A 26,316-nucleotide genomic window follows, 5' to 3' on the forward strand; every position below is an offset into this window, starting at 1 on the left:
CAGTTGGTCCAGTGAACCTCCAGTGCATTCACTTTAGAGCAAGTATGTATTTGCTCAGGCAAGGGGACCAGAACTGCGCATGATACTCCAGGTGCAGTCTCATGGAGTCCAATATAGTTGAAGCATTTTTACTCCTGTGTACTTGACAGAACGGACCAAATGCACTGTAATATAGAAATATAGAAGACAAGAGCAGGACTAGGCCATTTGGCCCTCCGAGCCTGCTCTGCCATTCATCACGATCATGGCTGATTGTCCAACTCAACAGCATAATCCTGCTTTCTCCCCAGGTGCTAGATCTAGTCACCCATTGAATACAATTTCAATGTTTTGGCATCAATTACTTCCTGTGGCAATGAATTCCACAGGCTCACAACTCTTTGGGTGAAGAAATGTCTTCTTTTCTCTGTAACAAACCTGTGATTCAATCAACATCACTAAAACAGATGACTGTTTATGACATTGTCATACAAAAACTGGCTTCTCACATTACAAAATTGACACTACTTCATTTGTTGTAAAGTGTCCTTTGAGTTTTTGAGTCACGCAGTGTTCTATAAATGTGGAATTAGGTTCCTTTTATTTCTTTTCTTCCTTCTTCCCTCCTGTGATTGCAGTGAGGTGTGTTTAACTTTTGATTTTTGACTTCACAACAAGAATGTCCAAGCAATAATCCTTTCAACTCCCTTCTGTAATCTCAATTCTGACCATCACCAACTCTTGCTTCCTTACTTCATCTATATTCAATTGCAGTATTCATCTTCAACCCATTGCCACCCATCTACCAGTGTGTCCTCACTTTAAAAAAAAGGAAGGAGGAATTAAGAATAGCAGGGTAAAGGAATGCATTTTACAGTGAAGTGGCAGAGAGTGGAGACACAGCAACAAAAGATGTATGCATCATTGAGAAAGTGAGAGGAAATGGTCCATCACACTGGCCACAGATGGTGAAAAGGAGTGTGGAAGATAAAAAGCGCTCCACTTTGTGGCTGGGTGCCAAGCTTTGGAATACTTTTCCTCTACCTCATTCCTCTCTACCTTGCTTTCCCCCTTTAAAAGGCTCCTTAAAAACTGCGATTGACTCGTATCTCCTTATACATCTTAATGCCATCCTTTGTTTTATGATAAATCTCAAGGCACACTTAACAGAAGTATGTTAAAGATGTTCTATATAGAAAACAGGAGCAGAAGTAGGCTATTTGCCCTTCAAACCTGCTCTGTTATTCAATATGATCACAACTGATGGTCCAACTCAGCCCCCTGTTCCTGCTTTCTCCCCTGATATTTTAATCCCTTTCACCTAAAGATCCACAGAAGCATAGAAAACCTGAGTAGGCCATTTGGCCCTGATCTGTTGTTGTATGTTGTCTGACTCACAGGGATTTAGTTGGTTCTCATCTAATTGTTAAATTGCGTTGGCAATAATAATCTACAGTGGTAACATAACTCTTGACACAGTACAAATATATAACAAGGAAATATTAAGGACTTCAATGAGGAGAAAAAGACTTTGGTAAAATTCATTATCAAGCTGAAAATGACTAAAGACTAAAATGGAAATGGGAGTCGGATTCAGCACATGCAAATATACAGCACAGTCTATCAGCTATTTGTAATCAGGAACAGAAAATAATTCTGTGCCTGAATAGCATATTTAGCATCCCTCTCCTACACAAAGGTCCAAGAACAATTGTAGAGAAGTGCAGCTGAAATTTGACTTATGTTAAATACATGTCTTCAGCACATACTAATGTAACACAATAATCTATTAATCTGGGAAGACGCTGACTGAATTATCTTGCTGGTTACAATTAGGTATTCTTACCAAAACCAGTGGATCGATTTGCCAGACTGGTATAAGAAGGTCCTCCTGGTGAAGATGTAGACACAGGACTGGACAGGGGACTGAAAGTAGATGGGTCTGCTGGGAATGTGTGACTTGATCCTATGGCAAAAGGTGGTGATTGAGCCTTACTGGACTGAGAGGTTACTTGCTGCAAGAGATAATGATATTTTTAATGTGCAATTACCTTAAGTCTAAGAAAAAGCTTGCACTCTAAACAGCAGACATTCAATACATAAATATACATTGAAATCTTAGCAAAGCTAGATAATGTAATGCCAACAAGATGAAAATAATATGAATTGTACATATCAGAGTGCAGTTCTTTAATAATATCTAAACAATATGCGTGGCTGATACCTACGTGCCAACATCGACTGGAATTGAATTCCCGTGTTCTAATTTTAATATCAATTTACATTATTTAAAATAACCTAAATAAGATCATTAACATTACAACATAAGAATTTTCAATCCCATTTTTAACAAAGCATATTTTTCATAAACTTATTATTATTTTTGTTGGACAGACTGTTTCAGGTATTAAATCCTCTTCAGTATCATTTTTTCTTTTTGTGTATTCCTTTAGACAGCTAATATGCTCTAAACTAGTTCTTTGTCCAATATTTTCATAGCTTACAATTTACCTCTTTTTATGAATGAAACCCATACAGGTGTTTTAATTTTCCAGTTCTTTTTGGCTACATGCCTTTTCATACCTCTTGTATTGTACTTTCACCATCCTTCACCAATACACAGGGACTGAACTGAAGACAGGAGAAATAAAAGCAGGAGCCTTTCAGCCCTTGAGCCCGCTCTGACACTCAATAAAATCACGACTAATTTGAACATGCGCTAACTCCATTTTCCTACCTACCATTCTGGGTCCTAATAATTCTTGACCGATTTTTAGAGCAAAATTCTATCTAACTCAGTCTTCAATCTTACAACAACTGCTCAGCTCCATCTGAAATGGGTGACCTCTCATTTGCTCAATCTTTCCTCATAAGATAACCCCTTCATCCCAGAAGTCAGATTAGTGAATCTGGTCTGAACTGCCTCCAATGCAAATACATCCCTTCTTATAAAAAGGAGACCATAACTGGATGTTGTACTTTAAATAATGTCTCACTAACAATAAGCACGTTTGCAGAAAAACTTGCCAACTTTTGTACAGCAAACATTTGCAATAGAAGCCAAAATGTTATCTGCCTGCCTCATTCCTCGCCATACACATGCTACCTTTTTGTGATTTATGAATAAGGGTATCCAATTCCTTGTTAACTATAGCATTTTGTGGTCTCTCTCTATTAAATAATACTTCAGTTTTCTATCCTTCTTACATAATGGATAATCTCATATTGTCTCACCTTACAGTCCATCTGTAAAACCTTTGCTCTCTCTTAAGCAATTCATATGCCCTTTGCAGACTCTTTATGTTTTTCTAATTAACTAGCTTTCCCACCCAATTCTGTGTCGTCAGCAAATCAGGCTACAATGCATCCCTTCAATCGAATCACTAATAAACACTGCAAACAGCTGAGGCCCCAGACTGATCCCTGTGGCACCCTGCTAGTTCCACTCTGCCAACCTGAAAATCGCTCATTTATTCCTGTTAGCTAGCAACTGCTTTATACATGCTAACAGATTAAACTTAACACTTATCTTCAATGGTAACTCTTTATGTGGTACCTTATTGATTCATTTTGGAAATCCAAATACTCTACATACTGGTCTTTTTCCATCCAGCTAGTTACATCCTCAATTAAGTTGAATAAACTTTTTGCCTTTTGAAAATTAATTCTCCAGTCCCAAATTTGAGGGAGCAATATTCAATTTAGTATTCTCTTTTTTTTAATCTGATTGTAGAAACTTTCCTGCTTGTTTTATATTTCTTGCTAGCGTACTCTTATATTTTACTATCTCTCTTATTGTGACATTGTAAGCCCTTTAATTTGATACCATCCTCAACTTCTTCAATTATATTTGGATGGTTCAGCTTTCCACAGTTTTTATTAATTCAGAATTCTGAATGGAAAACTCCTTTGCTGGGGGTTCTGAAATATTACTTTACAAGCCTGCCGCTGCTTCTCTATCCTCCACTGCACCATCTCCATTCCCTGTTCCACTATTCTAAACCACACCCCCTAATGCAATAAAGACACCCCCTTGTCCTCACCTACCACCTCACCAGTCTCCACATCCAATGCATCATCCTTAAACACTTCCACCAACTCCAACCAGATCCCATCACCAAGAACATCGTTCCCTTCCCACCTCTCTCTGCCTTCCTCAAGAACCCTTCCCTTTTACAGTTCTTGGTTTGAGTCACTCTCCCCATCAACTCCCCCCTGACTGCCAGGTAGCTTCCCCTGCAACCGAAAAGATGCAAAACCTGATGGCAGACCACACCCCTCACCTCCATCCAGGGCCCCAAACAATCCTTCTGGGTGAGACAGAGGTTTATTTGCCTGTCCTCCAACCTAGTTTACTACATCAGGTGTTCCCAATGTGATCTTCTCTACATTGGGGAGACCAAATGTAAACTCAGGGAATGGTACGCTAGGCATTTCAGCTGGGCCCGCAGGGGCTGACCGGACCTCCTATTCACTGGCCAATTTAATTCCCCTAACCACTCCCTTTCTGACAAGAACATCCTTGGCTCCTTCACTGCCACAGCAAACCACACCGCAAATTAGAGGAACAACGCCTCATCTTCTGCGTGGGCAGCCTACAGCCGAGAGGACTTAACATTGAATTCTCCAATTTCAAATAACCTCCCATCCTATCCATCGACTCTCTTCCCAGACCCTCTACCACCCTTCCACCAACTGGCTCATTCCTCCCATTGACCAAACAGGTCGTACCCTCTGCCTGTCCTCACCTATCTCCACTTCACCACACTGCTCCCGCCACTCCCTTTATCTGCAGTTTGCCCCATACCCACCCCCAGTCCTGAAGAAGGGTTACACCCGAAATGTCGACTTTTCCACCTCCTGATGCTGCCTGGCTTGCTGTGGTCTTCCAGCCTCCTGCCTGTCTACTTTGGATTTCAGCACCTGCAGTTTTTTTTGTTTGTTCCTGCTTCTCTATTGCCTTATTTTTAAATCTATTTTTCCCTTTCCACATGAGCTACCCTGTCTCCATACCTTTGCAATACTATTCTTTAAGATTAAGAAACTTATTTCAGACCCAGACTTCTCAACCTCAAACTGGAAGTGCATGTTATGGTCAGTGTTCTCTAGAGGACTCCTTACCATGGGATAAACAATTAAACCTTAGTATTGCATATCCACATCTAAAATATCCTTTCTTCCTGGTTGATTTCACAATGATTGTCTTAAGAAACTGTCATGAATAATTTCTATGAACTTGGCCTCAAGGCTACCTTTGTCAATTTGATTTGCCCAATTTAACTGACGATTAATACCACCGATATTTATTGCAATTTCTTATGCCATTATTTCTTGATTTATATTCTGTATATTTTTAGTGCCCTGAGGTCAGAATACCGACCTCAGCTGAGAACAGGGTCATAATTGGAACACACTTGGTGAGCTAACTTCAGATTCACACTGGTCAACAATCACCAATTTATGAAAGTAACTGAAATTAACGACAACAAGAAACCAAAGAACTGTAGATGCTGGAAATCAAAAATTTCTGGAACAACTCAGATTTGTGGAGTGAGAGCAGATTTAATATTTTAGGTCCAGTGACTCTTTTTCAGAACTTCAAGTGTCACTGGCCTGGAAACATTAACTCTGCTTTCTTTCCACATATGCTGCCCGATCTGCTGAGTTCTTACATCAGTTTCTGATTTTGTTAATAACAAGGGTCAATAAGGAAGAGGCATAACTTTCAAATGAAAGGCATAAGGTTTACAGGGAATTTGAGGAAAATCGTTTTAACCCAGAGGGTGGTTGGAGTAAGGAATGGACTGCTGGCAGGGTATTTGAGGTGGGAAAACTCACAACCTTTAAAAAGTACTTGAATGAGCACCTGAAGTACCTTCAGGCTAGGGCCTAGTGTGGGAAACTAGGATTAATGCAGGTAGCAGTGTATTTTTGCTAAGTCCTGTGACACATCCTAGCCCAGCTGAGGTTCCTCCACCAAACGTTTCCCAAGCTGACCTGATTGCAAGGAAGGAAGGAAGGGAGGGAACTTAGTCATTGGAATTCTGACAGCTTGTGGCATCATCATGCCTGCTTATGACAGAGGTACCAATCTGTTTCAATAAAGTGGAGATCAGAGGTCTTTTTTGATAAATGTTTTGCTTTCATTACAACAGTAAGGAAAAAAAAATGAAATGATTGGGAAAAAGCTTAGTGTTTTTGAGCAGGATCTTTAAAAGGTTGAGTGTGATTTTGAGATTTTTTCTACCCTAGAGACGTATTTCTAAATTGTTCCAAGGTAGAAGCAACGTGAAGGCCTTCCAATCTGATGTGCTAAATACCTAATTGAGTATTTATTCAGATCGGCTCCAAAATTAATTTCAAATTCTAGTCTTCACAGAAGTTGAATTAGTTGCTTGAATAATATTACATAAAGCTACAATAGACATGGGTCTGGCTGAGAAAGGATACGTTACATAGTGAGTACATCAATATAGGAAAATTGATATGTATTGGCCTCCAGTCGAGAGAGAGTTTTTATTTTCTTTAGTAAATATGAATCGTTAGTTAGAAGTAACTTTTTATGTTACACCCACTTTGGCAATTGTGCTGGATATGGGTCATACGTATATTTAAATAAATTGTTAAATGAGTTTAGCATGAAAATATTCCATACATTGGTTCTTTTCATGTACCATTAAAGAGCCAGTAATTGGAATGTTCATTTTTGTATGTAAATAAGGTTGTGATACTTACTACGATTTTTACAAAATTGGTTGAAATCATGTACTCCTTAGAAAAAAAATTCTGCAACCTTGATGGTAATAATTTAGGTTACTGAACCTGTCTTATTATTGCCATATTGCTCCCGCTTTATTACTGATATCAAACAGAAGGCATGAGATATCTATTGTATTAAGAATTATATTTTGATCGAACATCAATTGTCAAACTGAACCCAGTACTGAAGTTCAAACCTTGTTTGAACTGGTATGAGAGTTTTCTTGCTAAAATTACTTCATTAAGTATTCTACCACTTCCCCTCTCCCATCTTTCCTGAATATTTGATTAATGAATGGAGCTAGATTGTGCTGGTGGCACAGCCCTGCACAGTACACCATCATATGTTGAATTGCTCATCAAGCTCACATACCTTGTCTTTACATCAAGTAGCTATCACACTTATTGATCTGAAAAGTTCACGGAGGAAAGAAGCTGACATCTGGTAAGATGTCATTACCATAGGATTGTTCTCTCTCTTAATCATGTAGGTATTTATTGTCAAGCATGTTTTACCCATGAGTACACTAATACAGATCATTTATTCTGTGTAAGGAAATACTTTAATGCAAAACATATGTGAGCATACAGTAGAAAAAAAAAGAGGCTTAGAAAGCTGAGAAAGCAATTGTGAAATTTGTCCCTAATGTTTTGGTAGATACATTTAACCATAGTTTCCTTATATAGATATCTAGAAAACATAAATACAACAGCGCTAAGTGTCAACTTACGTAAGCAGTATTTCAACAGGTTTTTTCATTGAAACCTGATGTCAGTCATTCATTATAGCTTTTCACTTTAATGAAATGGGCCCTATTTACATTCATTACATTTAATCAAAACAGTTTATGTAGAGTAAATACCTCATGTAATTGCACAATCAAGTTATATGTCATATGCCTAAACAATTCACGAAAGAATGAGTATTGATCATGCATTTTTTGTGGTTGGGATAATTTAGTCCAGTAAGTAGTATGTTCATGTTTATCTAAATGGAAAGATATTTGTCTCTTTCCAATCATACTATGTACAATTAGCACTGATTTTGTTCACTCAGCAATTGGTGCATGTAATTTGCTGGGCTGGCTGGAGTTCAGAGCTCCAATCATTAAAATGGCCGCAATCTGGCCTCTAAGGTCGGATGTGATCTTTCAAGAGATTTTTGTCTTTCATAGAAAAATCTTGCTGTAATAAATATGCTGAAAATTCTACAACACAGTTCACTTCAGGTCTTAAATGGTTATATTACAGTACAGTATGATCACTAAGCCCTGTTTGGGCTTAGACACACTGACTAATTGGAGTTCTGATTTGGAGATGCCGGTGTTGGACTGGGGTATACAAAGTTAAAAATCACACAACACCAGGTTATAGTCCTACAGGTTGAATTGGAAGCACATTAGCTTTCGGAGCGACGCTTCGTCATCAGGTGATTGTGGAGGGTTCGATCGTAACACAGAATTTATAGCAAAAATTTATAGTGTGATTAAACTGAAATTATACATTGAAAAATTGATTGTCTGTTAAGCCTTTCATCTGTTAGAATACAGTGATAGTTTCACTTCTTTCATGTGTAAATCACAAAACATTTTTTTTAAAGTTGCATTCTCGGGTTAACTGTTAACAATGGTGATAGCTAGACAATATGTTGAAGGTGTTGGCCCCCTGTGTTCTCTGTCTATGCCATGATGTTTAGATTGATTCTAATCTAAAAAGTGAGATAACAGAGTTTTAAATAAATTCATGCAGTTTTTGAGCTCAGAGTTCTACATGAATGCATGCAGTTTATGAGCAAAGTACAATGTAACTCTGCAAGTACAAATTCACCGCACAAAATATATGTGTGCATGTGGTCTTTGTCTGTGTGTGTGTGTCTGTCTGTCTGGGGTGAGGGTTGTGAGTGTGAGAAAGTGTGTGTGTGTGTGTGTGTGTAGTGAGTGCAGAGTGTCTTAAGTCTGTGAAGGGGTGCATGCGAGAGTGTGGGAGTGTGTGCGTCTATAAGGGTGTGTGTGGGTGTCTGTGTGCGCGTCTGTGTCCATGTGTATGTGGGAGTGTGTGTGTAGGAATATCTGTGTGTGTGTGTGTAGTGCAATGGTGATCACCTGTAATGTGACATGAACCCAAGCTCCCAGTTGAGGCCCTCCCTATGGGTACCGAACTTAGCTATCAGCCTCTGCTTGGCCACTTTTCTCTGCTGCCTGTCCCGAAGTCCACCTTGAAGGATGGTCACCCAAAGGTCCGAGGCTGAATGTCCTGGACCACTGAAGTGTTCCCCCACTGGGAGGGAACCCTCTTGTCTGTTGATTGTTGTGCGGTGCCCATTCATCCATTGTCATAGCCTTTGCTCGGTTTCCCCAATGTACCATGCCTCAAGGCATCCTTGCCTGCAGCGTGTGAGATAGACAATGTTGGCTGAGTCACGAGTACCTGCCATGTACAAGGTGGGATGTGTTCCCACACATAGTGGTATCTATGTCCACAATCTGACACGTCTTGCAGCGTCCACCGTGACAGGGTTGTATGGAGTTGTCCTGAGAGCCGGGCAGCTTGCTACGAACAATGATCTGTTTGAGGTTTGGCGGTTGTTTAAAGGCAAGTAGTGGAGGTGTGGGGAAGGTCTTGGTGAGGTGCTCATCGTCATTGATAATGTGTTGCAGGTCACGAAGAACATGGCGTAATTTTTCAGCTCCTGGGAAGTATTGAACAACGAAGGGTACCCTGTCAGTCGCAGCACGTGTCTGTCTCCTGAGGAGGTCATTACGGTTCCTTGCTGTGGCACGTCGGAACTGGCAGTCGATGAGTTGTTCTTGTGAGGGCATCCTTGAGTACTTCCAGGTGTCCGTTCACGTTCCTCCTCATCTGAGAAGTTCTGGTGTATGCGTAGGGCTTGTCCATAGGGAATGGCTGTTTTAATATGTTTTGGGGGGAAGCTGGAGAAGTGTAGCATTGTAAGGTTGTCTGTGGGTTTGCGGTAGAGTGTGGTGCTGAGGTGTCCATCCTTGATGGAGACGCATGTGTCCAAGAATGAGACAGATAGTCGAGAGTAGTCCATGGTGAGTTTGATGGTGGGATGAAACTTATGAATGTCACTGTGTAATTTTATCAGTGACTCCTCGCCGTGGGTCCAGAGGAAGAAAATGTCATCAATGTACTTGGTGTACAATGTTGGTTGGAGATCCTGCATAGAGAAGAAGTCTTGTTCGAACCCGTGCATAAAAATGTTGGCATATTGGGGTGCAAATTGTGTCCCCATGGCTGTTCTATGTGCCTGGATGAAGAACTGGTTGTCAAAGGTGAAGACGTTGTGATCGAGGATAAAGCAGATGAGCTGTAGGATGGTGTTTGAAGACTGGCAGTTGTTGGTGTTGAGTACTGAGGCTGTTGCTGTGATGCCATCATTGTGGGGGATGCTGTTGTAGAGTGCGTAAACGTCCATTGTGACGAGGAATGTTCCCGGTTCGACTGGTCTGTGGATGCTGAGTTTCTGTAAGAAATCCGTAGTGTCACGACAGAAGCTGGAGATCCCCTGTACAATAGGTTTCAGTAACTGGAGTTCAGTCGTGATAAATGCTGTGATCATCTGGCACAATTCTGCTCCTTGGAAGAGTGTTCCCATCAGATATTTAGGCTAGCTAAAACTTCCAAGTTCTCAGCTGGGAATTAAAACATAGATCAGTTTCCTAGCTAGAATGTGAATGAAAGGAAGTAAAATTGGGTGTGAATATTCTTTCCATTCTTCAAGATAGTTGTCTTTTGTTGATCTGTGTCAATTGAAGCATATGGCAACAAAAACTTATAAAAATCCAAAATTGCTATTTTTGTTCAATCATTTGTATTCTACAAAGTAAATCAGCTTTACAATTCAAATAAAGGAGGCAGATTTGATATTTTAGACTGACATCAATGGAATTGCAAAGAGATAAAGTAAGGTTTTGATTCCTAGTATCAAGTGTTAACTATCATACCAAATCTGCATCCACTCCAAGGAGTATAGAGCTGTTGACCTTCTGGAAATGCTGCTACTCACCTACATGGGCCAATTTTGTATGCTACATTGGATAAAATCTTGCATAAACATGGCTTTTACTTTTGATTGTCAAACACTGAGTGATGATCTGACCAAGGTGTTTACAATAACAAGTTTGGAGGCAGATGAGGGGTCTTTAATCAGGCAGAAAGGTGTCAGGTGGGCATTCCACCACTTTGCTGACTCTGATCTGATTAAGGAATGAAGCAATTTTAGAACAAGAATGAGAATTGCAAAATAGAGGTACTGATTAACTGGTTGCCAGTGTGGATCTCAGAACACTGGAGTGATGAGAGAATGGAATTTGGTGTGACTGAGGATATAGGCAGCATCGTGGATAAACTCAATTTTATGAAGGACAAGACTGGCTTGCAATGCATTGGACCAGTTAAGAGGTTTAAAAAAACAGCATTGAGGATTCCGCAGCAGAGAAGCTAAGCCTGATAATTTAAGGTTTTACTTTTAGTGTTTTATGTTTGATGTGCAAATATATGGCTTAATTTGGGGTCAAATACATTAAGGTTGTGAAAGATCTGATTCTGGAGAAAATTTCTTCTATTTCAACAATTTTTAAGTTATTCTTTCATGGGATGTCAGCATCGTTGTCAAATCATTGCAAATTACTCTCAAAATGAGTGGCTTGCTAGGTCTTTTCAGAGGACAACTGAGACGACTGCATTGCTGTGAGTCACTTGCAGACCAGATTAGAGAAAGACAGCATGAAGGATAGGGAATCAATGAGGTTTTTATGGCAATGAAGAATCAATGACTATCTTTCAATTCAAGATTTATTGATTTAGTTTAGTAATTAATCAAATTTCAATTCCACCAGTTTCCGTGGTCGAGGTAGTAAACCAGAGTCTCCCTATCATTGGTCTAGGACTCTCGACTACAGGCTTACCACTATGCCACCATTACAGGGATAGACATGAAATCTATGTCAAAATTAGATCTTATCAAATGAATAAGAAGGCTTGAAGGGTTAAAGGGCCTATTGCAGAGGGAAGGTCATTGACAAAGTAGCTGAAACCACTTAGGAACTCATGGTGATATCCTGAGGCTGAGATCCTTCACCTCTAATAACGACAATTATTGTTCTTTGTGCCAAGCATGACTCCATCCAGTTGACAGTTTTCCCCAATATACATTGTCTTTCATTTTCTAAGGATTCCTTCATGTCATTCTCAGTCAAATGTTGCCCTGATATCAAGAGCATTATTCTCGCTGGACCAACACGTCCTCTTTTTGGTGGAAAGGACACAGCCAGTCTAATAGCTACACTGTTGTGTAGTAGTGTTGCACCTGTATTGGAAAACAGCTTGACCAGAAGTGTAGCCAGTCCTGGAATCTTCAGTACTAATTCTGCAGCCATGTCTCAATGTCATATGAATCGAGTTGACAGAATTTTGATATCTGTCAAACTGGGGATTTTAGGAGGAGGCCAAGATGGATTAACCACTCAGCACTTCCAGCTGAACATGACTGTTATACATTTCAGCTTAATCTTGTGGACTCATAAGTGAACCACACCATCAATGAGGATGGGGATATTTATGCAATCTCCCCTTTCTGTTAGCTGTTGAATTATCCACTGTGATTCATTATTATATGTGGAAGGACTGCAAAGCTTTTATCTGATTTACTGTTTTTGGCAGCTTAGCTTGTGTGGTCTGGAATACATGTGATCAATTCTTTGGTTCACCAAGTTGCTACTACATCCTTAGATATGCCTGGTGGTAGTTCCAGCAAGCTCTTCTACACTTCTCATTTAACCATGATTGATCCCTTGGCTTGAATACAATAGTGGAAGGAATATGCGGAGCCATGAGCTTTGGACATGAAGAGAGAAGTTCATTTTCACAAGGACCATGCAGTGGTCTCCTTAACCAACACTGATATGGGTTAATGATCTGCAAAACAGAAATTTTTAAGGACTAGGTCAAGAACTTGGTTCTTCCCCCTCTTTGCTACCTGCTACAGGTCCAGACTGGCAGCTATGTTCTCCAGGACATGACCAGTTCAGCAAGTAGTAGTGCTGCTAAGCCACTTTTCATGGTAGTCATTGATGTTCCTGATCCAGAATATATTCTGTGCTCTTTGTACCCTTGATGTTTCAGTCAAGTCAATGCAAGCAATGAATCATCAGTAGTGGTGGTAGTCGTGGAGAGGGGGTTTGCATTGTGGTAAGTGAAAAAAACAGTAGGTTTCCTTAAAACCTTTGACCTGATGCCATGAGACCTCATGGTGTCTGTTCAGTGTTTAGGTTTCTGCCATTTTTACAGTACATCCTTGTGCTACCACTTCTGGTGGGATTGGATACACTGAGAGAATGGTACAGAATTCAGGACATTGGCTGAAAAGTATTATTCAGTGAGTATAGTTATGTCTGGCTGTTGCTTGACTTGTTTGTGGATGGCTCTCCAAATTTTGGCATATATCCCCAAATGTTAAGGGGAATTTTCCACTGTAGACCAGGCCAGTTGCTAATGCTCACGTTGAAGCAGTGAATAATTTAATTGCAATTCTTATGCTCTATTTTAGTGATTTGATGTAAACGAGTGACTTGTCAGGTTAATTCAGAGGACAACTATCGTCAACCACATACTGAGGTCTGGAGTCACATATCAGCCAGATTCCTTCACTAGAGGAAATTAGTAGATCAGAAGGCATTTTATGAGAATCCAGTTGTTTCATATCAAAACTATTAGCTTTTTATTTCATATTTTTTAATTAATTGAAGTTAAATTCCCCAGTTTATAATTTATCTCTCCAAATCGTTAGAGCAGGCCTCATATGGTAACATTACGAATAAGCTCCTATATTCAGCTTCATAAAGTAGTCTCTGTTCATGAATCTGAGAAGCAAACCTTCTGAAACCAAAGCATTCTTTTTACATGAACTAAAACATTATGTGTTCCAATGTTTTCAAAAAAAATCAGTTGAAGCAATGACACATTTTGAAATACTTAAAAAAAGTAAATGAGCTCTTCTTCTTGGCTTGGCCTCTGCTCCCAACAAAATCTGAAAGTGGAAACATCTTTTCTATGTTATCTGAGACGGTTTCCATGTACATTAAACTCAGAAGTGGCAAAAGGCACTAGGTTCAAATGTCTGCTGAAACATATATTGTGACCAACAGCCACCCAAAGACTCAGTGAACTGACCTCATGCCAGAGAACTTTCTGGAACCAAATTTCTTTTCAGTCATTTTTATAGAATCCCTATAGCGTGGAAACAGGCTATTCAGCCCAACAAATGCACACTGACCCTCTGAAGAGTAACCCACCCAGACCCATTCCCCTATATTTACCCCGAACTAACACCTAACTTAGGCATCCCTGAACACTATGGGCAATTTAGCACGGCCAATTCACCTAACCTCTGCATCTTTGGACTGTGGGAGGAAACTGGAGCAACCTCACGCAGACACGAGTTGACTGTGCAAACTCCACATAGACAGTGGCTTGAGGCTGGAATTGAACCTGGGTCCCTGGTGCTGTGACGCAGCAGTGCTAACCACTGAGCCACCGTGCCACTCTTCAGTTTAAAAATCATTTGGTACATTTCAAATGAACAACCTCACTGACATCACTCAGTTACATTCCAAGCTACATAAATTTTATTATTTATTAAAGATGTGCATATATAATCAAACTATGTTGCAAAAGTAGTCCTGTCAAAAGAAAATACATCGAAAGCAAATCAACAAGAACTTGCAAATTATGAGTTAAAAATCACACAACACCAGGTTATAGTCCAATAGGTTTATTCGGAGGTACAAGCTTTTGGAGCTCCTGATGAAGGAGCGGTGCTGCGAAAGCTTGTACTTCCAAATAAACCTGTTGGACTATAACCTGATGTTATGTGATTTTTAACTTTGTCTACCCGGGTCCAACACTGGCACCTCCACATCATTGCAATTATATAGTAGCTCTAAAGTAGAAAAAAGTTTAAAAGATTCTTATAGGTATATACTAAGAAAAAAACTCCACTTATTTTTGCACAAGAAGAGTAGATATTTTTTTGTTAGACTCTCTGCTTGGGTCACTGATAACACCTTCAGATGGACTGGATTAAATTTATTTGGAAACAGCATTCTGGCAGAAATTGAGTGTGTGGTGCTGGAAAAGCACAACAGGTCAGGCAGCATCCGAGGAGCAGGAGAATTGACATTTCAGGCATATTCCTGATGAAGGGCTTGGACGCTGCCTGACCTGTTGTGCTTTTCCAGCACCACACACTCAACTATGATCCCCAGCAACTGCAGTCCTCACTTTCTCCTTCTGGCAGAAATTGGATGCTTCGCCCATGTAATGTCAAGTAGACATGAAAGAGATCATAGTATTTTAAAGCTATATTTCCTTGTTTAATTTTTGAAATGGACTAAAGCATGGCTGCAGCCAATCATAAGATGCAAGCTGACTACAAATTCTGCAAACTCCAATCAGCAATTCCCAGGTCAGAGGTTAGACAAGACATCTTTTTGAAATCTTTTATATTAAATTGGACTACATCTTATATTGTGTAGAAATTGCAGTCAACAAATACAAAGGTACACAAAACAATTATAACTCCCTAGCAGGGGGCTGGAGATAAAGAGTCCTCTCAAAATTCATGCAAAACACTGAAAGCAATCAACAATAACTTACAAATATAGAGTTAAAAATCACACAACACCAGGTTATAGTCCAACAGGTTTGACAACTCAAAACCATCTGCAAAGGGGCTACAGCCCATCAATTATCTCATACATTGAGCATGGTTGTTGACTAGGGGGTATAGAAAATTGTCTTGTTTTAGTTATGGCTGTGGTAATAGCCCTATCTATTTCCTAATATGAATAATTGCTCCTTGCCCAGAGATATAGAAACTAATTGTTAAGTTGAAACTGACTCCTTAATGGATCCATCATATGACCAAAAACCTTTTTTTTTGAGAAGCTTCCCTTATATATTTTTGAAACATTAGCTCAGCCTACCTAGAATCTAACAAGCTGTTAACACAACAGCCTGGTTTCAGGTTAAAACCAAGCCAAGTTCAGGTCCAAGTAAACTTCCTTAAAACCTTATTCTAGAAGAAAAAAATATATATTCAGCTGAAGAGAGGAACAATTTCGAAATGCAAACTTCAACTGCTGTGACTTGATAAATTTTAAAAGAAATTCTATAACTCCTGCCTTGGCTGTACAAACCCGTCTGAATTTAAGTCCCTACAAATGAAAGGATCCTCTTTGGACATTAACTTTCCAGACTCTAGAAAGCACATGAAATAATTTATAAGTTATTCAGAATTATAAACTCTTTTCTTTCATTCTTCTTCCTTGCATGTTTATTGGTGCAAGGAGGTACTGCAACACTCATCTCCTGGGTATGAATGCCACAGTTAGAGTACTATGTCCAGTTCTGTAGGAGGGATGTGATTACACTGGGAAGGGTGCAAGGGAGATTGACCAGGATGTTGCCTGGGCTCGCCTAAGAGTTTCAGTTATGGAGAGGTTGGACAGAATGGGGATGCTTTCCTTAAAACAGAGGAGATCGAGAGGCGACATGATTGAGATGTATAAAATTGTGAGGGGTATAGTTAGGGTGGACAGGAAGAAACTTCGCTCCTTCATTGAGGGATCAAAGACCAGGGGCACAGATTTAAAGTAAAGGGCTGAAGGTTTTGAGGATATGTGAGGAAAAAACTTTTCACTCAGAGGGTGGTGAGAAATCTGGTAGGGTGGTCGAAGCAGAAATCCTCTAAACATTTAAGAACTATTTAAGTGTGTACTTGCAATACCAAGGCATACAAGACTGGAAAATGGGATTGGAATAGTTCGGTCATTGTTTTTGACAAGCACAGCCATGATGGGCTGAAGGGCCATTTTGTCTACAGTAGATCTCTCTCACAAGTGATGAGATATATCCGAGGTTCAGTATGCCTCAGGCGAAGGACAAAGTGATCACGTAATGGTAACCTGAGCCAGTATATGGAATTGAGTCCATGCTGTTGATGTCACTCTGTTTCGTAAACCTGCTGTTCAGCTAACTGAGCTAACTTGCCTCATATACATAATAGGTGCATATAGGTACAGGCACACACCCACATACACTCTCGCTCACTCACGACTAGGTGCACAATTCAGGGGGGTAATGCTAACATTCATAGAATCAAAGCACAAGCATAAACCATTTGGAACGCTGTGAGAATGTGGCTCATTAATTAGAATTATTCAGTTTACTCTCACTTGCCTGCACCCCTGTAACCGTGAATTTTTTTGATTCATTTTAAGTATTGATACAAGTTACTTTTGCAATTGCAGCAACCTTTCTTTTGGGTAGTGTTTTTCAATTAGCTACATAAAAAATTCTGATCTCGGCCTGGTTATCAACCTCATGCCATTGGAAATTCCTCCCAAATATTTCATGATAGACTTTTTCTGCTCTATGGAGAATGACCCCAGTTTCTCTGGTTTCTCCAAGCGTAAGCAACAGTCTGTGGCATTGTTGTAGTCAATATTCTCCGCACCCAGTCCCAGAATCTAAAAGTCCCTCTAAAGTGTGGTGCCTACAATTGGACACAATATTCCAGCTGAGACCTGACCAGCAATAATAAACATTTGGCATCATTTCCTTGCTTTTATATCTTGTACCTTTATGTATAAAGTGGTCAAGGACATTCAGCCTCGGATCTTCGGGAAACGCCTTCAAGATGGATGTTGGGACACGCAACAACACAGAGTTGCCGAACAGAGGTTCAGGATAGGTATCCATGAGGACAGCCTCAACTGGGATTTTGGGTTCAGGCCACATACAGGTCATCCCACCATACTATACACTCTCACACACATGCATGGACACACGCACGCACTCACTTACACTCACTCACGCACAAATTTATGGGGTAAATTTGCATTTACAGATTTGTATTTGCAGATACATTCTATTTCATTCAAAAAGCACATGATCTGTACACAGTCAGTCAGTGGCATTTTAGAAATTCTTACTTTGGAAATAAAACCAGTCTGACAGATACAAACAGACTTGAAACATGGCCTCACATCTAAAATACAATTTCTGACCAGAGGTGTCACCTTTATTCTGATAAAACCTGAAGTTATCTTGGGGCAGTGACTTTAAAGAAATTCTGGGATTTACATATTAATCAACCAAAACCTGCGCCTCCATTCTAACTGATTAAAGACTTAATAGCCATCTAGGTTTGTTCAATACATTTGCATAAGTTGTATGATCCTTTGATTGTTTACTTATAAATTCTGTGTCCGATGTATTCTCTCTCACCAGCTGCCTGTGGAAGGAGTGGGCTTTGAAAGCTTGCGGTTTCAAATAAAACTGTTGGACTGCTGTGTGATTTTTGACATATTCTGAACATTTTTTTTTCAAAAAACAATTAAATGAGACTTGACAAAATTAAAATGCACTTTAATTACTTTGCAAAGTGCTTTGGGCTTCTGAACCATGTTAAAGTGCATGGTATTTGAGTTTTAGCTTGTTACTGCACTGGGTCATGACAGAATTCTAGTTCTGTGTCCAAGGAGATAAAATACAGAAAGTTGTTATTTTTATTATTTCTTTGGTAATTTTATGACTAGGTGACAGGACGCACTGGATGTAACTGGCACATGTGCATAATTAATTCTTTTTCTTAAGCATTGATTGTGCAAAAATTCTAAGCAGAAACTAAATAAAGCACAAGTGATATAAATGTAATTTTTTAAATGTGAATCATGTACGCTCACCTCTCTGAGCTAGACCTAAGTAAAATAAGAAAATGAAATGTATGGTCAAAAAATAGCCTAATTTAATCTTTTAATTTTTTTTTGTAAATTAGTTGGTAAAAGAAAGAAACATAAATTCTGTTATTGAATGAGGGATAGCATGCATTGGAACTTGAAAGGAGAAAAATAAACAACCTTTATGTAGGCTTTCTAAAGAATTCTTAGTACAAACAGAAGAAAGCATGCATCTTGTAATTAATTTTGCTTGAGTCCTCTCTAAATGAAAAATGAAGCATTTAAATATAGATTTTACCCAAAGAAAATCCTTCAATATTCTTTCTGCAGTTTTGTTTCAAATTATTTTCAAAAAAATGAGGAGGAGAAGAAAACACATATCAAGCTCACATGAATTAACTTGCTAAAGAATTCAGTAAAATGCAGCAGTAACAGACATTGATGTAACTGGAACTTTACAGCTGATTGGCGCTTATTGCAGAGCCATTGCTCAATGTTCAGTTCAGGCTTTCAGAGTGATTTTTAAATCTTATCAGTGAATCTTATATTCTTTCTGCTAAGTTTAAATTCATCAGGTTTTTTGCTGTATCTTTCCAAGCTTGCCTCATCAACAACCCTATGACTTCTCTCACATCCAATTCTGGTTTCTTTGTACTGTTCCTAAAACAACTTGCCACTCAGCAGATACTCCGTAGTTCACCAGCTTCCTTTGCACCTGCGCCATCTCTAATAGACCTTCATCCACCCGGACAATCACTGCCGGTGCGGAGGTGCCCTGCACAGTTCCTGACTTTAGCCCTGAACATAGCAGAGGGGAAATTGGTGGCTCGCGTGAGGCAGGGACCTGGGATGGTAGAGCTAGGCTGTCCTCTTTCCCAGCTTTAGCAATGAAGGTGACATCACCAGAGAATGCCAGCCTGCTCTGAGGATGATGCTGAATATGCACAGCAGGTCAGGCAGCATCCAAGGAACAGGAGAATCGACGTTTCGGGCATAAGCCCTTCTTCAGGAATGAGGAAAGTGTGTCCATCAGGATAAGATAAAAGGTAGGGAGGAGGGACTTGGGGGAGAGGCGTTGGAAATGCAATAGGTGGAAGGAGGTTACGGTGAGGGTGATAAGGTGAGGGTGATAGGCCGGAGTGGGGTGGGGGCGGAGAGGTCAGGAAGAATATTGCAGGTTAGGAAGGCGGTGTTGAGTTCGAGGGTTGGGACTGAGACAAGGTGGGGGGAGGGGAAATGAGGAAACCGGAGAAATCTGAGTTCATCCCTTGTGGTTGGAGGTTCCTAGGCGGAAGGTGAGGCACTCTTCCTCTAGCCGTCGTGTCGCTATCTCCTGCTCCTAGGATACTACCTGACCTGCTGACTTTTCCAGCAACACATTTTCAGCTCTGATCTCCAGCAGCTGCAGTCCCCACTTTCTCCTGCACTGAGGATGTTACCTGGGATAAGGCAGTCTCCGCCTTCTAAAAGAATGCAAAACACTGTAGGAAGAAGGTTAATGCCCTTCTTCACTCCACTTGGGCAAGTTCCACCATCTTCTCTCTGATAGCTCACACTCGCTCTGCTAGTGTACCAACCTCCCATCAAGGCTTGGCCTCTACAACTTTCACTAATGCCTTCCACACCTTTGTCACTTACCTATCCCAATCTCACAACACCAGTAACCCTGCATGCTCTGAGCTGTGCTAACAAATTTCACCTCCCTTCATGCCTGCTTCTCTTTCATTCCAGGAGGAAAAGAGCCCACAAAAGGGCAGAGAGACTCAAGATAGATGGCAGACTGGCCAACATTCAGCTCCTCATCTCTTGTGTAGACAGCATACTTACTCATGGCCACCTCGAGTGGCTATCTGATTGACTGACTGACTGTTTTCAAGCCATGGCATGAGAGCACGCTCTTGATTTATTGTGCTGGGAACCCGAGTGAAGGCTGAGTCTTGAGGCCTGACAGCCCATAGACCTGTGGTCAACCATGTCAATATTGTTTCCTTTGTGTCTATGCTGAACAGCAATGCAAAGCAAGAGTATTATTAGCCATGCGTTTCTGACTGAAAGTGGCAAAGTGCAGAACGTCAATGCAAGGCAGGTAGGTTCCGAGTGATTGAGCACTATGGCAGCAAGTGAAGAGTCTGGAGGTACAACCTGGTTCAGTCCTTAAGCTGGACACATGTCTCTTGAGTGCAGAGTCTTTGTTGCTGCATTACAAAGGTAGTTGCTGGTAAAGACCAAGGTGCAGATCTGAAGTTAAGAAGCATTGTCTAAATGATTATGGATGTGCCAGATGGTTCTTAAACAGACACATATTGGATGCTAATGTCCATGGACACTGAGTTCATTCAGTGCTTAATCGTTTCTTGGTTAGGGAACGGTGCCAGTTACAGGTTTAGCTCAGAAATACACAGCATGGTGCTGCTCATGGTGACTCAAGAAAAATGCTACTTTATCCCATGTAAGATTCAATGCATTATACATATTAGCCATATACATATGCGACTGAATAAATTTGCATTTATACTGAGTATTATTAATGTTATCATAGATTCATAGTATCCCTACAGTGCAGAGAGGGGCCATTTGGCCCACTGAGTCAGCACTAACCCTCTGAACAGCATCCCCACCCTCAACCCACCTCCCACTTATCCCCATAATTCCACATTTACCCTGGCCAATCTACCTAACCTGCACAGGATGAAACAGACAGACACATGGAAAATGTGCAAACTCCACCCAGACAGCTGGAATTGAACACGGGTGTTGAAAACTGAGCCACTGTTTTTTCTTCATTTTCGAGTGACTGTGATGGTAATGGTTGGCTACCTCTCTGCTGGACAGGGCTTTCGTTATTTTGAAGAGATTTATTAGGTCACCGCTCAGCCTTCCTTTTCCAAGAAATAAAAGACCCAAACGGTCAATCCTTTCTTTATGTGCATACCCACAGTTTTCTAGTATCACTCCTGTAAATCTTCTCGGCATGTCTCCAGTAATTCATATCCTTTTTTTAATTTGGTGACCAGAAAACAACCAAAGTTCAAAAGAGGTTTAGCATAACATTCTCCAGATCCCTCCCGAAATAAAGCTTAGCTGCTTGATATTTTCCATGGCTTGGTAACCTGTGGTGCAACTCTAAGTGATTTTGTAATGGTGCTATGTGATGACTTTGTTTACTTACCCACTCAGAATGCTCTCCCTATTGTTTATCCCAGCATGTATTATCTCACATCTATTTGTATTGGGTTTCATTCATTTTATTGGTGTTTGGAAGTTCCTGAGGCTGTGAAGGATTTTAAATAAATGCAACTGTGTTACTTCATTGTCTTATCTATTCCTTTTAAGAGATGATGATGTTTTCTTCTTTTAATCCTGTCCAAAGGGCTCAGACAATGTTCTTGGAATGGCAGAGTATTGCAGGTAGTAACAGGGGGTGTGCCTGTCCTTTGCACCTCTAGAGGTATGGAGCACCCATTGTCAATATTATATAAACCTGGCCTCGATCTGGGACTAGGTCACAGACAGGTTAGTGAGTGGATGCTTTGTGCTTCCTTGCTGGAATGTCATTGATTTCTGTAAGTTATAGTCCATTATGTTAAAAGTTTATACAGAAGGGAAAGAAAAAGTGCACTTTGTTCAAATGTAGGCAACACAGAAACTAACGAGGAGAAAGTGAGGACTGCAGATGCTGGAGATCAGAGCTGAAAATGTGTTGCTGGAAAAGCGCAGCAGGTCAGGCAGCATCCAAGGAGCAGGAGAATCGACGTTTCGGGCATGAGCCCTTCTTCAGGAATGAGGAAACATCACTTTCCTCATTCCTGAAGAAGGGCTCATGCCCAAAATGTCGATTCTCCTGCTCCTTTGATGCTGCCTGACCTGCTGCGCTTTTCCAGCAACACATTTTCAACACAGAAACTAACACCAAGCTTCAATATCTTATTGCACAGGAAGCCGTCAAGGAATCTATACAGGAGAATTAAATATTCTGGCTGTTGCTCCATGCACCAAATTCAAACTCACTTCTCCTAACACTTCAATGGAAGGATGTTGCATTACTACAGCTGGTTGTCTCATGTTCTTCAGGAAAGATAATCTGCTCCTGTTAATTCAATATGACTTTTATATTCTGACTAAGTGCTTGACTTTTGATGATGGCAATAAAATGCAATCTTCCCAACATTGCCCACACCTTCAGGACAAAATTTACATTCAAGACTGCAAAATGAACATCCATCTCCCATTACATGAATCAACAAGTGTGGAAATATCTCAAGAAATGATACTTATCCATTGAATTTTAAATCATGGTGACAGTGTTTTCTTTTTGCAAACCTGGGCTGAAGTGCTATAACGATTTAAAACACAACATATATCCGGCAGAAGGTCAGGGCATTTAGTTCCATTAACAGCATTACTGATGGTAATGCTGGACCAGAATTCACTATAAAGAAAGTAAACCCATAATTCACAATTTAAAAATAGTCTACAAATTATGTGATAATAAACTAAACATAATCGAGCTTTCAGTATAAATCATGAACTGCACATGTAATCATATCCTAGTTTGTCGTTCAGAAACCAACTATTTAAAACTTATCCATCAAAAATGTGATACAGCACCTGCCCCGGGAAAGGTGGTCGACTCCCAGTCCAGGATGTTGCAGAGACCTGATTCGCATTTGATTGGCGAGATATCTGGGCTAAAATCTGGCCTGCTGAGGATGTTTGCTGAATGATGTTTCCACCGGGTACCATTGATGTGCTGAATAGACAGGATCACAAATCTGTTACCAAACAACTAACCATGTCGTCAAAATCATTCATTTACACAGTGTCTTTAATGCAATATAACAACCCAAGGCACTGCACAGGAGTGTTATCAGAAAAAATTTGAAATCATGGTCGAGTGTGTAGTGCTGGAAAAGCACAGCAGGTCAGACAGCATCCGAGGAGCAGGAGAGTCAATGTTTCAGGCATATGCCCTTCATCAGAAAATTTGAAATCTATATTAGGAAATATTAAGCCAGTTGAGAAAAGCCTCAAGGCAGTAGGTATTAAAAAAGAGGAATGTAAGAGGTGGAGAGGTTCATGAAGGGAATTCAAACTTCTTGTGCTTAAGCCTTGTCAAGTGAAAGTAAAGATAAAGGTAAAAATTGAAGGAAGGAGAAAGTTGTCATCATCCTACTGTTTCCTTTGACAGGAATGATTGGGAGTGGTTTGGTGGTCCTCCTGCCTCAGGAGAGGGGAGTGGCTGAAAAGGAAAGTCCATCATGATAACCTCTGCCAGTGCAGCAACTGAACCACTGCTGTTGGCATAACTCTGCATTGCAAACCAGCTATCTAGCCAACTGAGCTAACCAACCCTCTTGTCATTACTGGTGAAAAGTTAAGTTAGGAATATACAAGAGGCTAGAAATGGAAGAGAACGGAGATCTTGGAAGGCTTTTAGGGATGGACCTGATTTGGGAGAATGATGCCTATAGAGGGATTGGAAAATAATTTTGAGAATTTTAAAATGGTAACCAGAAGGGAACTGATATAGTCATGAAGCGAGTCAGTAATGGGTAAGTGAGGCTTAGTGTAACCAGCACACAAGCAACTTTGGAACTACTAACTTTGAAACAATACCTAACATCAATAAGGCCAGTTGAGAAATAATTACTCTTTTACATGTATTGTACTTAAAATATACAGGAGGTTGAAGGAAAGTGATGTTTATAGGTAATTTTGATGAAAACTTCAATAATGAATTTACGACCATAATTGACTTCCACATTATAGAAAAATAAAATTCAATCAATACGAGGTCTCTTTATGTATGTTCCAAAATGAAAATGATCTTCAGACAGTCAAGGTTGCTGGTCAGCTATTGGATTTTTAAGAGTGTTCACAACTTATTCCAGAATCTTTTACTGGATCCACTGAAATAAGCAAATGCTTATCTTTCTTACACAACACATCATTCAGCACTTGATGAGTCATAAACAGTGAAAAAAAGGCTTCCTCAAAATATCTTAAAAATAAATTGTATTTTTAAGAACACACCTCATCCATGTGTTTACATTATCAGGGTGAGACCACAGGTTTCTAGTCGGAAAACACTCTTCAATCTTCACTCTCTGCTTCCTGCCATATTTTGCATCTAATTTGTTATATTGCCCTGGAACCCACAGGCTCTTAACTCCTTAACCAACCTGCCAATGCAAAACCTTCTCAAAAACCTTTCTCAAATCCATGTAGACTACACTAACATTTTTTTATTTCAAAAATACACTTTACTCATAAAATATCTTCATATACTTATATCGATACTACAGTAGTTCGATTCTGTACAGTCCTTACATAGGGAGAACAAACAAATCCAAGACATTTCTTCCTTACACATGGGAATATTTACACATATTTGAGACATCAGGTGAGTCTGTTAACTGAACTTTGGTCGAAAGACCTTAGATGGCAGTCTTTACCCACTGCCTGTGGCAGCAGCTGCCCCAAGCTTTAGTGTGTCCCTCAGCATATACAGTCATAGAGAAACAGACCCTTCGGTCCAACTCTTCCATGCCATCCACATATCCTAAATTAATCTAGTCCCATTTGCCAGCACTTGGCCTATATCCCTCTAAACCCTTCCATATACCCATCTTGATGCAGCTCATTCCATACACACAGCACCCTCTGCGTGACAAAGTTGCCTTTACGCCCCTTTTAAATCTTTCCTATCACACTCTAAACTTATGTCCTCTAGTTCTGGATTCACCCATCCCAGGAAAAAAGACCATATCTATTTACCCTATCCATGCCCCTCATGAATTTACAAACATTTATAAGGTCACCCCTCAGCCTCCTAAGCTCCAAGGAAAATGGCCCCAGCCTGTTCAGCCTCTCCCTATAACTCAAACCCTCCAAACCTGGCAACATCCTTGTAAATCTTTTCTGAACCCTTTCAAGTTTCACAACATCCTTCCGATAGGAAGGAGACCAGAATTGCATGCAATATTCCAAAAGTGGCCTAACCAATGACCTATACAGCTGCAAGATGACCTCCCAACTCCTTTACTCAATAACGTGACCAATAAAGGAAAGTATACCAAATGCCTTCTTCACGATCCTATCTACTGGCGACTCTACTTTCAAGGAACTATGAACCTGTACTCCAAGGTCTCTTTGTTCAGCAACACTCCCCAGGACCTTACCATTAAGTGTATAAGTCCTGCCCTGATTTGCCTGTCCAAAATGCAGTACCTCTCATTTTTTCTAAATTAAACTCCATCTGCCACTCCTCAGCCCATTGGCCCATCTGATCAATCTGTTGTACTGAGGTAACTTTCTTCACTATACCTCCAATTTTGGTGTCATTTGCAAATTTACTATCTGTACCTCCTACGTTCACATTCAAATCTTTTATATAAATAATGAAAAGCAGTGGACCCAGCACTGATCCTGTGGCACACCGCTGGTCACAGGCCTCCAGTCTGGAGAGCAACCCTCCACCATCACACTGTCTATTATTGTTGAGCCAGTTCAGTATCCCACTGCTGAGCCTTGCCACACATTCACTATCCTCCCCCCCCGCCACTTCCCCTCCCCTAGCAACCTCGAATCCTCTGAGGCTGAATGGTGTGTCCTCAGTAAGGGGCTCACATTTGTGCCCCCCCCACCACAATGAATTCCACACGTGCCACGACGTAGAACTCTTCTTCTGCCACCTCCACCTCCTTGCCTTCTTCTTTGACAAAAACTCCCAACCTCCCTGAGGACCCCTTCTCCCACCTCAACCTTCCCCCTCCACTTGGTCATTCCCTACTGGCCTTGTACCTGCCCTAGACCT

At 40.4% G+C, this 26,316-nt stretch overlaps 1 protein-coding gene across 8 annotated transcripts in view; it reads right to left on the minus strand.

Annotated features, from left to right (window-relative positions):
- arnt2 (aryl-hydrocarbon receptor nuclear translocator 2) overlaps positions 1 to 26,316 on the minus strand; it is a 454,524-nt gene that overhangs the window by 66,719 nt on the left and 361,489 nt on the right. For 5 of the 8 annotated variants that reach the window (XM_072564841.1, XM_072564840.1, XM_072564847.1 and 2 more), the window contains one exon: positions 23,109 to 23,250. In XM_072564841.1, coding sequence (XP_072420942.1) covers positions 23,109 to 23,250 — 142 coding nt within the window. Of the gene's footprint in view, positions 1 to 1,825; positions 1,995 to 23,108; positions 23,251 to 26,316 lie in introns of all 8 variants that reach the window. The other 3 variants (XM_072564844.1, XM_072564842.1, XM_072564843.1) reach the window with 1 other exon arrangement.

Source organism: Chiloscyllium punctatum, chromosome 48 (assembly GCF_047496795.1).
Source record: "Chiloscyllium punctatum isolate Juve2018m chromosome 48, sChiPun1.3, whole genome shotgun sequence".
NCBI lineage: Eukaryota > Metazoa > Chordata > Chondrichthyes > Orectolobiformes > Hemiscylliidae > Chiloscyllium > Chiloscyllium punctatum.